The sequence below is a fragment of the Sinocyclocheilus anshuiensis genome, unplaced genomic scaffold (assembly GCF_001515605.1).
Source record: "Sinocyclocheilus anshuiensis isolate Anshui unplaced genomic scaffold, SAMN03320099.WGS_v1.1 scaffold1052, whole genome shotgun sequence".
In the NCBI taxonomy this organism is placed as follows: Eukaryota; Metazoa; Chordata; class Actinopteri; order Cypriniformes; family Cyprinidae; genus Sinocyclocheilus; species Sinocyclocheilus anshuiensis.
The window spans coordinates 829,812-843,756 of record NW_015549556.1 but is presented as its reverse complement, the minus strand read 5'-3'; the positions used below and the strand labels follow the sequence as shown (position 1 = coordinate 843,756).

Here is a 13,945-nt window from a genome sequence, read left to right as displayed (position 1 = left end):
ATTTTCAGGCCACCCAAAATGCTGTTGTTGTGTAAATGAATAGCCAAAAAAGTGTTCTGTTTTTATTTGAAAACAGTGTTGTGTAAAAACACCCTAAGTTTGAGGATTTACCCTCTTGAAATCTGGCAACCGCAACCATGAATGCTTGTGGAGGCAAGATAATGCAAATGGCAATTTGAAAAATTTAATGAAAAATGAAATGTTTTCAGAATAAATAACCAGCGGGCTAAAATCGAAGATGATTATGCTTAATAAATCTAGAGAAGCAGAAAATGTGATCACGATAAAAATACGATTTATCGTGCAGGTCTTTTTGAACTGAACCAACAAATTGCTACCTGCAGCCCTACAATTTTTATTTTTAATGCTTTCAGTTTTAGCTAACTGTATTAACCCTGATCTGAAGTTGGTTGATCTCAGTGATTTAGATGTTTATTTGTTAGCTTCTGTTGTTCTAGAAGATTTTTTAAACTTTGTAAATCAGATAAAAGCAACAGAAAAAAAGAACAAAGCAGAGAAGAATAAATTAGATTGAATGAATGACTGATCTAAGCCTGGAGTAGCTCCAGCTCTTTTCACAGGAGGGAAAATGAGTAAAGAGTAAAGAGGCCCTTCATAGACGTTCAAACCCATGCCAGGGTCAATATTGACAATATTGTGGGTGATGTGAGGTTAGAAAGGATGCGGTTGAGTGAGAGAAAGCAGAAGCAGATGGTGCAAATGTTTATAGGGCTGGTTTAATCTATGGTCTTATGAGTGCAATCCTAAAGACAAATTATTTGTATTATTTTAATGTCATGCAAACTTTTTTATAAAACACAAACGTCTCTGCGTGCAGTGCAAATCATTTATTTGTGAAGAAAACCACATCTTCGTGTAAAACAAACACTGGTGTTTTACAGGTCCACTCTTCTAGGCAAGGTCCTGCGAATCGATGTGGACAACAATGACTATGGCGCCCCCTACAGTATCCCATCAGACAATCCTTTTGTGGGAGAGAGGGACGCGAGGCCAGAGATCTACGCCTATGGTGTGAGGAACATGTGGAGGTGCTCCATCGACAGGGGCGATCCGGTCAGTGCTCAGGGCCGTGGCAGAATGTTCTGCGGGGATGTCGGTCAGAATAAATATGAGGAGGTGGATCTCATCGAAAAAGGAGGGAACTATGGATGGAGGGCAAAGGAGGGCTTCTCCTGTTACGACAAAAAACTCTGCACCAACTCGTCACTCGGTAAGCACGCCTTTCAAATTTGGCTATTTATGTTTAGCGTAGGTTGATTTGGGGGCCAGGGGCCAGATTTAAGAGTAAAATTAATTACTATATTCTTCTTATATTGTTCTAATTCTTTCAGGGAATAGTTCTCCTAATGACAATCTGTTGGAAAATGTACTCACCCTTAGGCCAATTAGGATGTAGATGAGTTTGTTTCTTCATCAGATTTGGAGAAATGTAGCGTTACATAGCATTGCATCAGTGTCTCAGCAATGGATGCTCTGCAGTGAATGGGTGCCGTCAGAATGAGAGTCCAAACAGCTGATAAAAACATCACAATAATCCACAAGTAAGCCACAGCACTCCAGTTCATCAGTTAACATCTGGAGAGGTTTTTAAACCTTTGCTTCTTTCCAAAATAGTTTTGATTTGGCTTGTAAACAGTGCTTGATCTGATTCAGACCAGACCACTTTTTCACTGGAGGAAGCGCTATTATGGATTATAGACTCATATTTTAGTTAAAAACATCTTAATGCTGGATTTGTTTCAGCTTTTGTCTTCTCCAGATGTTAACTGATGGACTGGAGTGGTGTGGATTACTTGTGGATTATTGTGATGTTTTTATCAGCTGTTTGGACTCTCATTCTGACGGCACCCATTCACTGCAGAGCATCCATTGCTGAGACACTGATGCAATGCTACATTTCTACAAATCTGATGAAGAAACAAACTCATCCTAATCTTGGATGAGTTTGGCCTGATGATGAATACAGTTTCGTTGTCCTTCAATCTCGTCATAAATCCCAAAAGGGCATGCATTTAAGGAATTTATAGGGTTGTTTCAAATATTATTATTGCTTACTGTTGTTTTCTATTCCTCCATGTCAAATTACAAGTTAACCAAGTAACTTCTGACTGTTAAAGATGTTAATACATTTCATGCACTTTCAAAAAATAATTGATCAGTGTTGAAGTATTGAATTTGTTGCAGTAGATGAAGCAATCTCACATGCAGGCTAGTAATCAAACTACACCACAGCCTGTCATTGTATTCTCATAAAAAATGTACATTGTTAGGAAAATAATTCACAAGTTAACCTTTCTTAGGAAGAAGATTTCCATAAATCCAGCCCCAGTTTTCACATACTGCTGTTGTTTTAGTTGGGATTTGAAGAGTACATGAGAGTAAACATCTAAACTTTTTGTTTTCACTTTTTTCCAAAGATGATATCCTTCCAATTTTTGCTTACCCACATAAAATCGGCAAGTCTGTCACTGGCGGCTACATCTACAGAGGCTGCCAGATGCCCAATCTTAATGACCTGTATATCTTTGGGGATTTTATGAGTGGGTACGTATGTATTCTCTACTTTATGGACCTTACTTGATGAATTATTTACATCCAGTATAACAAATTACAAACAAGAATACACTGCAAACATGTTTTGAAGATGTAAATAAAACAAAGATTCATTGTACGTTTTACAAGAAAACACTATTTCAGTCTTTGTACTTAAAATTTTCACATTGAATTCAATGCGTTACTTGCAGTCTTTGTAATGAATTGTGAAATCTACTAGCAATTTCAAAAAGAAAATTGTTTCTACACCATTTTTTTTCAGTGTATCAACACAAGATGAATGCATGTTTACATGTTTACTGATTAAATCACGCTCCTCCCGTTCTATGCGTCCTAGGCGACTGATGTCCCTAAAGGAGAACCCTGCGACTGGAAAATGGAGCTATAAGGAGATTTGCATGGGCGCTGACAAAACGTGCAGTTTCCCTAAACTAATAAACAGCTACTACAAGTACATCATATCATTTGGTGAAGATGAGGCAGGTAACATGAGAGCAGCTCTGTGTTTGACTGCTTCATGTGAATATCTTTATATCGTTCTTCAGTGTAACACACTCATCTCTGTCATCTGTGTTTCAGGAGAGCTCTACTTCCTTGCGACCGGAGCGGCCAGCGCCACAGCCAGAGCAGGAGTCGTGTATAAGATAGTGGATCCTTCCAGGTATACATAAACATGTGCACTTTCATTCAGAAAGGGAACATTAAATTGTTCAAAAGTGACAGTAAAAGCATTTATAATGATTTCTATTTCAAATAAATGCTGTTCTTTTGAACTTTCTATTTATCAGAGTATCCTGAAAAATAAAATGAATCAATTTCCAGAAAAATATTGGGCAGCACAACTGTTTCCAACATTGATAATAATCAGAAATGTTTCTCGAGCAGCAAATCAGCATATTAGAATGATTTCTGAAGGATCATGTGAGACTGAAGACTGGAGTAATGATGCTGAAAATACAGCTGCACATCACAGAAATAAATTACATTTTAACAGAAAATCACATAGAAAACAGCTATTTTGAATTTGTAATAATATTTCACAATTCTACTGTTTTTACTCTATTTTTCTTGCAGACCACAAACTTTTGAATCCTTGAGTGGTATACCAAAATACCTCTCACAATATCCCAAAATCAAGTGAGACTTTTCTGAAGCAATATTAAAGGACTAGTTTGCAGAAAACAACAACCCTGTCATTTATTCACTCACATGAGCAATACTAATAGTGATGTTTACCCTATTATGCACTGTAGGGTGTAAAGGTTTGTGCTTGCACTTTTGATTGCAACAGCTGTGAAATAAACAGTTGGACTTTTTTGTTTTCACTCTTTAGGAGGGCTCCTCCAGGAAAATGCAACTTCAAGCCCACTCCAGTCAACATAAAGGGCAAACTGATTCATTTCAGTCCTAAAGAAGGTAAGAGAACCAGTAAACATACCTTTATCCCATTGGAGGTGTGTGTCTTGAGTAGCGCTGTATGATTAATACAAATACAACCACTGTGATATGGTTTAGTGCGATTATTAAATTCTAAAGGCTGTGATTTAATTAAATAAATATGTGGTGCGTGTTCCAGAGCGATGCGTGGCACAGTGTTCATTTACACATGAGCATCTCATGATCCAGTGTTTTCAGCATCTCTATTCACAGTAACTTCTGCTTCACATGATCTCCATCTCTGCATCTGATCTGAGTTTGAGTTGCTTTAACATGCGTTTGGGAACACAACTTGCAAGACATCTTCACAAACTTATAATGAGAATCCTTAAGTGCTCCCTGCAGTTTTTGGCCAAAAATAACATTTCGATGTTTTAAAAATAAAATATTTAATGTTTGAAAATGAAGAAATTAAGACAGCCATAAATATTAGTATTATAATTTTGCTGTTGTATATAAAATGAAATTATCATTATTATATTATTTTTCTTAAACACTTATTTTTATTTTTCAGTGATATATTACAATAGTAATATTTCTTATTTTGTTTTTTAGTATTTTTTTTTAGTAGTAGTAGTAGCAATAATAATATAATTATTATTAATATATAAGATTATTATATATTACATGTGGTAGTAATAATAATTATTATTATTATCATTATTATTATTTATGTAACATTTTATTATTTTATAACCGTATTTGATGTGGATTCACAAAATTTGGGCCAAATTGTGCAGCCCTACAAACAAGCAAACACAGCAAACCTGTAATTGTTTTTTAATCGCATTTTGAATCACAATCACTATTTCAGTCAGAATTCCATTTTTCCCCTAAATTGTCTTGAGGTACTCTGTTAAAGTGTTCGTAGTTTTTTGACACTATCTTTTTGTTTCACAGAGTATGTAATTAACAAAAAACCCTCAACAACTGCCATTCCCAAACCAAAACCCACCAAACCCAGTGCGACCCCACAACCACGAGTACCACAAATGACCACCCGCCGGGTTCCTCCAGCGACCACCGTTCGACCGTCTACACCACAGCCGCGCGCTGTCCACACGACCCCGCGGCCCAGACCTCCGTCTCTGACCACCCTCAGACCCTCGTACTGGACGACGGCACCCAAAACCACAGCAAACACCCAAACCGGCAGACCGGGCAAACGAGGCCGAGGCAAGCCCAGGAAGAAAGGGGAGCGGAGGGGTCGACCTCGAGCCGGGACGGCGCGGCTGGTCAGCGCAGACGGACAGAAGGACCGCGGCCGAGTTTTGCACCCTCAGATTCCAGATTTTTAAATAGTTGTATCTCGGCCAAATATTCTCCGATACTAATAAAGCATACATCAATGGAAAGCTTATCTATTCAGTTTTAAGATGAAAAATTGATCCTTAAGACTGTTTTTGTGCTCCAGGGTCACATATGAGGTGATGGTGAAATTCAAACAAAAACTGATTAAAGTGTATCCATCTAGCAATCATGAGATCAAGGGATCAATGTCTTTTTCAAACATAATTCAGGTTATTACTATGTAAATATTGCATTTTTGTTGCACATATACATTTCTTGTTTAATTGCAAATGATGATTGATTTTAAACACAAATGCTGGACATTCTTTGTTATATTGTAATAATTAAAAATGTAAATTAAATTGTTTGTGGTGAAGATCACAGAGATATATTTTGATAAGGGCTATATAGACCAATCACGTGTTTTTCTTCAATTGACTCGGTGTAAAAATACAAATTTTAAGAGCAAACCACTGATCTGTATCCTCCTGAGAAACATATAAAAAATGTTTGTGAATTTTGTTGTTGTTTCTTTATGTCATTACATTGGCTGCAGCTTAAGAAACAAATGGAGAAAAAACGTTTTTGAAAAAAAGATATTTTATTATATGTAGAGGACGCCAGGACTAAGTTATTCAAAATAAATAGAAAAGGCATGTATAGGCAAAAACAATGTTTTATATTTTCCTTCACCAATCGGACAGAAGGACCGCGGCCGAGTGGAGATCTTCGTGCGGGGCGAATGGGGCACGGTGTGCGACGACATGTTTAACATACAGGCTGCGGCGGTGGTCTGCAGGCAGATGGGGTTTCCCGTGGCTCTGCGGGTGGCGAAGAGAGCTGAGCTCGGGGCGGGAGGCGTCGGCGTCAGAATCCTGCTGGACGACGTGGAGTGCGAAGGAACTGAACGAACTCTACTGCACTGCAAACACACCAAACTGGGCAAAAACAACTGCTCTCATGACGAGGATGTAGGGGTAGTTTGTGGCCATTAGGAGCATGCAGTGGAGTGAAAGACGATGAGCATCTCCAAACATACATCTGCTGTTTACAAACAGAAAAAAATCATTTAAAATAACCAATTATAAAATTATGTGAACTGGAAATGCCCCTATCAAAACCAGAAGAGAATCTGAATTTTTACATTTTTGAATGTAGAAAAATTCTATATAAATCTAGACTATGGTAAGAGTTAACTATTCTAGAACAAAAATATGATTAACTGCATTCACATATAATACTAATCAATCAAACATTTTAACAACCAGTCATTTTCACTCTGAATCGTGCACTATTTGCACTGCGGTGCGAGTTGTTGATCATCTCACACAGCTAAGACAACTGCATTAACAAACTTTGTACAAAGATGATTCTCAACTATGTTATAAAAGATATAACAAGAATGATTTGATATACTGTTTTGCTTTATGCAATATGTGCATAAAATGTCCATAAATTGGGTTTTCCATTCTATACAATGTATCTATACATCGCATCTAATTTGCATATGAATGTGTTCTTGGGGCAAACCGTAATGAAAAAAATAAGTGTAATAATGGGAGTAATAACTTGGCAACATTTTCATAAGAATATCTCATATTTCATAGGAATATGGATCTATAATTTCCCCCGAAATGTCTGATTAACATGCCGTTTGTGTCCTCTACAGATTCCGATCTGAAACTCTTAACATTTTTCTGAGATTTTTATTTTTATTTTTTCACGACAAACAATTTGAAAATTAGCCAGACTTAAATGATAATTACAAAACATTATCATATTTCCCTAAGAGTGCTACATTTGATCATTTTGTCAGTATCAGTCATATTTAAAGACCAACACTGTAAAAAAAAATCCATAAAATTTACGGTAAAAAACCAGCAGCTGTGGTTGCCGGAATTTTAACATAAAAAATACGGTAGCAAAGTTTTAGGTTTTACGGTTTTATCTTAAATTTACAGTAAAATACCGTCATTTCATTAACTGATATAATGTTAATATACCAACCTAATGAAGTACTGAAATCTGTTTTGTACCTTTGTAATACACTGATAACCACCAAATGCAGGTGGTGATGAGAAAGTCACATGATGAACCAAAGCCAATCACAAGCAGCTTTTAAATAATAACATATATAGAAGGTGCACAGTGTCATTCACACAAACGCCATCACGGTAACGCACATGAAACTGAAATAATGCAATAAACATTTATTTAACAACATTAGGTGTAACACACAACCCTAATATACAAAACTGATGAGAAAAAACTAAGAAGAAACATAGTTATTTCAACAAAAAAATATCAAATTTGAAATGTAGCGCAGGGAATTCTGGGAATGTCAATTAACGGTTATTCACTGTAAATTATACAGTCTTTTTCACTTCCAAAAACGGTATACTACCGTAAAACTAATGTCCAATACATGTAATGTCCAATACAGTTTTTCACCGTATATAGTAGGGGAATTTACCGTTAACCATTTAATAGGTTTTTATTGTTGCATTTTTTACAGTCTTTTACCGTTAAATTCATGGTCATTTTTTACAGTGAAGGAGAGGGAGTGTTTATGATCAAACCTCTGAAAAGCCCTGAACGTGCTCTGTACAGGACATCCAGACTTAAAACTCTCATGTACGGTCGGTCTCAGAGAAATTCACTAAAATATAATGTCCACTGAGTCCCAGGAGGGTATAATTCTCTATTATAGATCAGTGGAGCAAACATACATTTTTAGTTCAGCCACCAGTCCTCAAAATTAATGTTTAAACGATTCAACTTTCTAGTATACAACTATAATAACATGAAAAAACGTCGTGTGATCTGACTGTGTAATCCCTCACAGCCCCCTGAAGAACAATTTGGGGGAAATCAGCAACATATATATATATATATATATATATATATAACAAAAATCTGAGCTCATGCGTGATTTTATTAATATTTGAAGCATTTCATTAAATAATTCAAATGAATGACTGCATGACCGATGATTGTGACACTAGCTTTCCCATCACTGATACAATTTTATTAAAAAAAAAGAAGCTTTTTTTTCTTTTTAGAAAAATATATAGGCTACTTAACTATAAATAACATTATACCAAAAGTCAAACATCAATGAAATGACTGAGATAAAATGACAGCATGCACCATTTAACATAACAGCAACAACAACACGATATAATAGGTTGTATGTGTTATAAAGACATGTTTGCAAAATGAAGAAAGTCTTCCAAAGCCATATGCGTGACCCGGAAGTGATGTCATTTACTCATTCGCTCTTCCTCTCTAGTTGTCCTGCTAATTTTAGTTTCGTTACCGGCAGCTTCTCGGTTAGACGGCTGAATGTGCTGATAAATACTTATGTCTGTTTTTTGTAACCTCACTATTTAAACAAAGACACATTTTTGGGAGAGATGGAGTTCAGACAGCGTTAGTTACGTAGCTTTAACAGTGATTGATCGTATTTGCTATATCATGATTCATGATCAACTGAATATGATGTGTGCTTGTTTGCTTATTAAATAAGTGTGTTTTTTGCTCTTTATTCTTGCTCTGTTTTGTCTTTCTTCCAACGCAGTTATTTGCTTGTTTACAAACATTCAATAGATCAGAGCATCGGAATCTGTCAGATGTCAGATTAGCGGATAAACCCGAATGAGTTGCATTATAGGAGTGTTGTATGGAGGACGAAACCTGCAAAAATCAGTATCCCTTGGTCATCGTGAGATGACTGGTATGAAGTGGTTTAATCGAGGAACGGACAGTTTTTTCCCATTAGTTATCAGAACAGAAAATACAGGAGACAAAAGTATGTTTATTAAGCAAATAACGGTTCAGTATTGCAATTAACCTACTTTCATCACATGTATAATTATTTATTTATGTATTTAAACAAGAATACGTGTATTTATGCACACATTTATTTATTTATTTGTGTATTTATTTATTTATTGTTTTTGCAGGTTTCAACCTCCATAGTGTTGTGACTGTCTGCTGTGGGCTTTTGCCAACATTTACAGTAATATGGATGATAGCTGACGTAGATGTGATCGTTTGTGTTCTAGAGCCGGAGGTCAGGATGCGAGGGACCCCGATGGACCCCGGTGACCCCAGTCTGTTATTTGACGACACTAGCGCTGGAGGGAACAGACACGAGCACAGCGGTGTGGGAAAAGGCCCTGATGTGTATCCGGGACAGGCTTTGCTCTCAGACCCCATGTCTAACCTCGCCATGGCCTACGGCAGCAGCCTGGCCTCCCACGGCAAAGAGATGATGGACAAGAACATACGTCATGCCTCGACACATGAAGTCATTTCATTGAGTGCGGACGTCTGTGTGTTTGCTGTGCTGCAGAAGAGCACGTCTGTGTTGTTTTTTTCCAGAGCCGCCGCAGGCTTGATTCTGTATTTTTGATGAAATATGTTATTATCTTGGAGTTCTCTTTTGGTTCACAGCTGGATCGGTTCATCCCCATCTCTAAGCTGAAGTACTACTTTGCAGTAGACACTGTATATGTGGGCAAGAAGCTTGGACTGCTGGTGTTTCCGTACATGCATGACGTAAGACCACATTTACAGACCTACACAGTTGCAATAGGTACCCTTGTGAAAGTCTTTATTATCACTTTTTATCAATTTAACACATCCTTGCTGGAAAAAATAAATAAATACTGACCCCAAACTATTTGAACAGTAGTGTATATTATTACAAAATATTTATATTTTGAATAAATGCTGTTCTTTTTAATGTTTTATTCATCAAAGAATCCTGAAAAAATATCACAGGTTCTAAAAAAAATCTGAAGCGGCAAAACTGTTTTCAACATTGATAATAAATCAGCATATTACACTGATTTCTGAAGATCATGTGACACTGAAGACTGGAGTAATGATGCTGGAAATTCAGCTGCGCATCACAGGAATAAATTAAATTTTGCTATATATTCACATAGAAAACAGCTATTTTAAATTGTTATAATATTTCAAAATATTACTGATTTTACTGTATCTTTGATCAAATAAATGCAGCCTTGATGAGCAGAAGAGACTTCTGTAAAAACATTACAAATCTTACTGCTCCCAAACTTTTGAGCGGCAGTGTCTCTCTCATGTCAAGCTCCTTTGACTGTTAAACATATCCTGTTGGACTGTAATTTTTATAATACTGCCCGAAAACGTTTTTATTCAGAAGCATGTTTAAGTGGATGTATCACCTGAATTGTCTTATGTCAAATTAAAATGTTTTATATAGTAATTTAAAATTCTATGGATTATGATGCTGACCTTGTGTTTGCCATGTGAATAGCATTGATGCTAACATGGCATTACAAAATTAATAAACAAGCAAAAATCACATACTTATGTTTTTCCAAACCCTTCATTTGCTTTCTGCCATGGAACTCAAAAAGGAGAGGTTTTGAAGACTGTATTGTGACCACAGTCTGTCAAGCTCAGAAAATGCTGTGTATAGCACACAAGCCATATGGACTCGTTTTCATTGATTGATTTCTGAATGAATGTCTGTGTGATGTCCTGCTCTCTGTAGAACTGGGAGGTGAGCTATCAGCAGGACACTCCAGTCGCCCCGCGGTTTGATGTCAACGCCCCTGATCTCTACATTCCCGGTATGACTCCAAACCATATGTTTCTAATGCTTTGCACAACTTAAACATGCTGTTGTTGCCTATTCATGAGGGAGCGTACAGTCATGGAGATGTTTATTACATGCATGCATATGTTTCGTTCTGACTCCGCAGTGGTGGGTTTCATTACGTATATCCTGGTAGCAGGACTGGCTCTGGGCACACAGAACCGATAAGAGCACTGAACTCTTATCTACAGCTGATACTGTGAGAATTTACAGCCTGTGAGCCAGCATCGCACTGCTGTTAGTGCACACATTCATCACACAACATTATTCTAGCTGTTAAAGATCTGCCCTTGAGCCCCTTTGGCTCAATGTTTTTAGATAACAAGTGTTTAGTTTCTCCATTTGACTTAAAAGAAAAAAAAGAAAAAGTGCCTTAACTCTTCCGATTTGACTTACACACTATGAATGCTCAAAGCATTTGCAAGAATTGATTATTAAAGCATAATGATTTCAAATGTACTTTAAAGTAAAACTTTAATTTTGACAATTTTAATTTTAATAATTATTACAAAGTGCACTTTTTAAAAGTCTACTTAAGTGTGTTAATAAACATAGACATGCCATTGTGTGAATTCTTGCTGTGCTTGTTTGCTCAGGATGTTTGTGGGAGTGTTAGCAGGACTTCGGTTCGGCCAGATGGGATATTACCTCTCACTGCTCTGGTGCTGCGTCTCTACTTTTGTTTTTACGGTGCGTATTGAGAGATACAGAGCTGTCATTTCAAAGCAAATATGTTCTTCATTTTGCTGTTCATACTGCCAGTGTACATGTTTCTGTTATTCCCCACAATCTTTATTTTAGCAAGTGTTGTTTTATTCAAACTCTGTGATTTGACTGTGCATTACACACTACGAATGCGCAAAGAATTCACTGTTTATGTATCTCTTTATTTATTTATTAAAAAACAACAACGGTTACATGCAGGAACTGCCATGTGAAAGTAAAGCAATTTCCAAAATAATAATAATAATAATTATTATTATTATTATTAGTAATATTTTAAAGTAAATAAAATGTCTCATCAAGCATGCATTCAGTTGGTCAAAAGTGACAGTAAATACATCTATAATGTTACAAAAGAGCTTGTGAGCTTTCTATTCATCAAAGAATCTTGATAAATAAAATGAATCACGGTTTCCACAAAAATATTTCTTATAATAATCAGAAATGTTTCTCGAGCAGCAAATCTGCATATTAGAATGATTTCTGAAGATCATGTGACACTGAAGACTGGAGTAATGAAAATTCCGCTGCGCATCACAGAAATAAATTACATTTGAACAGATATTCACATAGAAAACAGATGTTTTGCATTGTAATAATATTGCACAATATTACAGTTTTTTCTGTATTTTTGATCAAATGACTGCAGCCCCATATGTATTGAATATTAAGTTAGCATTACAGCATATGTTTGAGTGTCTAAATAGTACAGCAGATTTCAGTTTGAATCTCATTTCGGATATGATCTCAAGATGTGAAGCAGCTTCTTTCCGTTTCAGATTCGCACAATACGGTTAAAGATTCTGTCTGAAGCAGCTGCAGAGGGACGGTTAGTGCGAGAAGCAAAAAACCAGCTGCGAATGTACCTGACGATGGCCATCGCTGCAGCTCAGCCCGTGTTCATGTACTGGCTGACCTTTCATCTGGTCAGATAAGAGCCACGGGTGTCGTTTCTACCGCAGCAGTCACAAACGACTAGAGACTCGAGCCTATTTGCACACACATAATAAACCAATGGACACACATTGTGCAGCCTCACAGCACAGTGTGAATTACCTGAACTATCATTGCCCAGCGGTCTTTTCTATGTCTTTGGTTTGTGCATTTCTAGGAGTTCCTGTTGGCTTTTGATTTGTATAATGTACAGTGCAATTGTATTTTTTTAAATGTAAAACTGTGTTTATGTTTGCAAACAAAGGCTGTTGTCTAGATGCTGTGGCTCGAGAAACATCAGTCTCCTCTCCTGCCATGAATGTGACGGTTTGACGGCCACAAACCAATGAAACTGGCTGTGTATGATGTCTGTTGTGTATGCGTGTTGATTTCTTTTAAACCAGTAAAGCGCTCTGTCCTTGTTGTCAAGCTAACAGATGCATACTAAGGTTAGAAAGCGTTCATGGCTCATTAAAAAAAAAAAAAAAACTTGCCTCATATATTTCAGGGTCAATTACAGTTTTATTCTTTCATAATTTGTAAATGAAATAAATGGATGTTCCCAAAAGTTTTGAATGCGAGACTAGTTTGTATATCACTGTGAGTTACTATGATAGAAGTTATTTTAATAATAAATAATTGTGGATGTTGTATGCTAAGTTATAATCGATTTAAGGGTATTATCGCACTAACTCTGTTTAATACTTACTGAAAACGTCTCTAGGTTACGTATGTAACCATGGTTCCCCGAGGGAACGAGACGCTGCGTCGAGATTCACTTTGGGAACATCCCTGCGTGACCGCATTCTGAAGCACGTGTCAAATCAGCCCAATGGAGCAGCGAGACGTCACGAGCGGGGTGACGTAAGCACCAGGAAGTATAAAAGCGCATCCGGCAAAGCACAAGTCAGCTTCGATGAAGTAGTGCCTGCAGGGATGCAGGAAGTATGGCAAAGAGACGCAGCGTCTCATTCCCTCGGGGAACCATAATGGAGGAGGACAGAATGCCTGAAGTACTATGGGCCCTGGTGAAGAAGTGGGCACCTTAGGGACATACCCGACCCTCAGGTAAAGGAATGCCCTAACCTTGCCTGGAGCAAATTCCAGGCACGAAACAGAAAGTGCCTGAAGAACCCCTATCCTTTTAAGTGAGGAAATAGCGAGGAGAAAGATGGTCTTGAGCGTGAGCAACTTGACTGAAACTTCCTCTATGGGTTCAAAGGGGGCATTACATAAGCCCTCCAGAACCACAGCCAGGTCCCATGAGGGCACCTTAGTGTGCTGTACCGACCTCAGTCTCAGGTTGCCACGGAGGAAACGAGTGATACGTGGGTG

General features: G+C 37.3%; 1 protein-coding gene and 1 pseudogene across 1 annotated transcript; both read left to right on the top strand.

Annotated features, from left to right (window-relative positions):
- LOC107656954 (HHIP-like protein 1) overlaps positions 1–6,314 on the top strand; it is a 16,234-nt pseudogene extending 9,920 nt beyond the window's left edge.
- A 2,310-nt stretch (positions 6,315–8,624) lies between these two features.
- LOC107656953 (protein YIF1B-like) lies at positions 8,625–12,802 on the top strand. Its single transcript, XM_016444915.1, has 7 exons — positions 8,625–8,733; positions 9,369–9,589; positions 9,760–9,864; positions 10,850–10,928; positions 11,061–11,118; positions 11,551–11,644; positions 12,457–12,802. The coding sequence occupies exons 1-7, from the start codon at positions 8,718–8,720 to the stop codon at positions 12,610–12,612; spliced, it is 729 nt and encodes a 242-aa protein (XP_016300401.1). The 5' UTR covers positions 8,625–8,717; the 3' UTR covers positions 12,613–12,802.
- The last annotated feature ends 1,143 nt before the right edge of the window (positions 12,803–13,945 follow it).

Excerpts from the sequence above, each read along its gene's own strand:
- LOC107656953 (XM_016444915.1), top strand. Across the intron at positions 9,590-9,759 it reads AAGAGATGATGGACAAGAAC|CTGGATCGGTTCATCCCCAT; the intron begins ATACGTCATGCC and ends TTTGGTTCACAG. Across the intron at positions 10,929-11,060 it reads CCCTGATCTCTACATTCCCG|TGGTGGGTTTCATTACGTAT; the intron begins GTATGACTCCAA and ends CTGACTCCGCAG.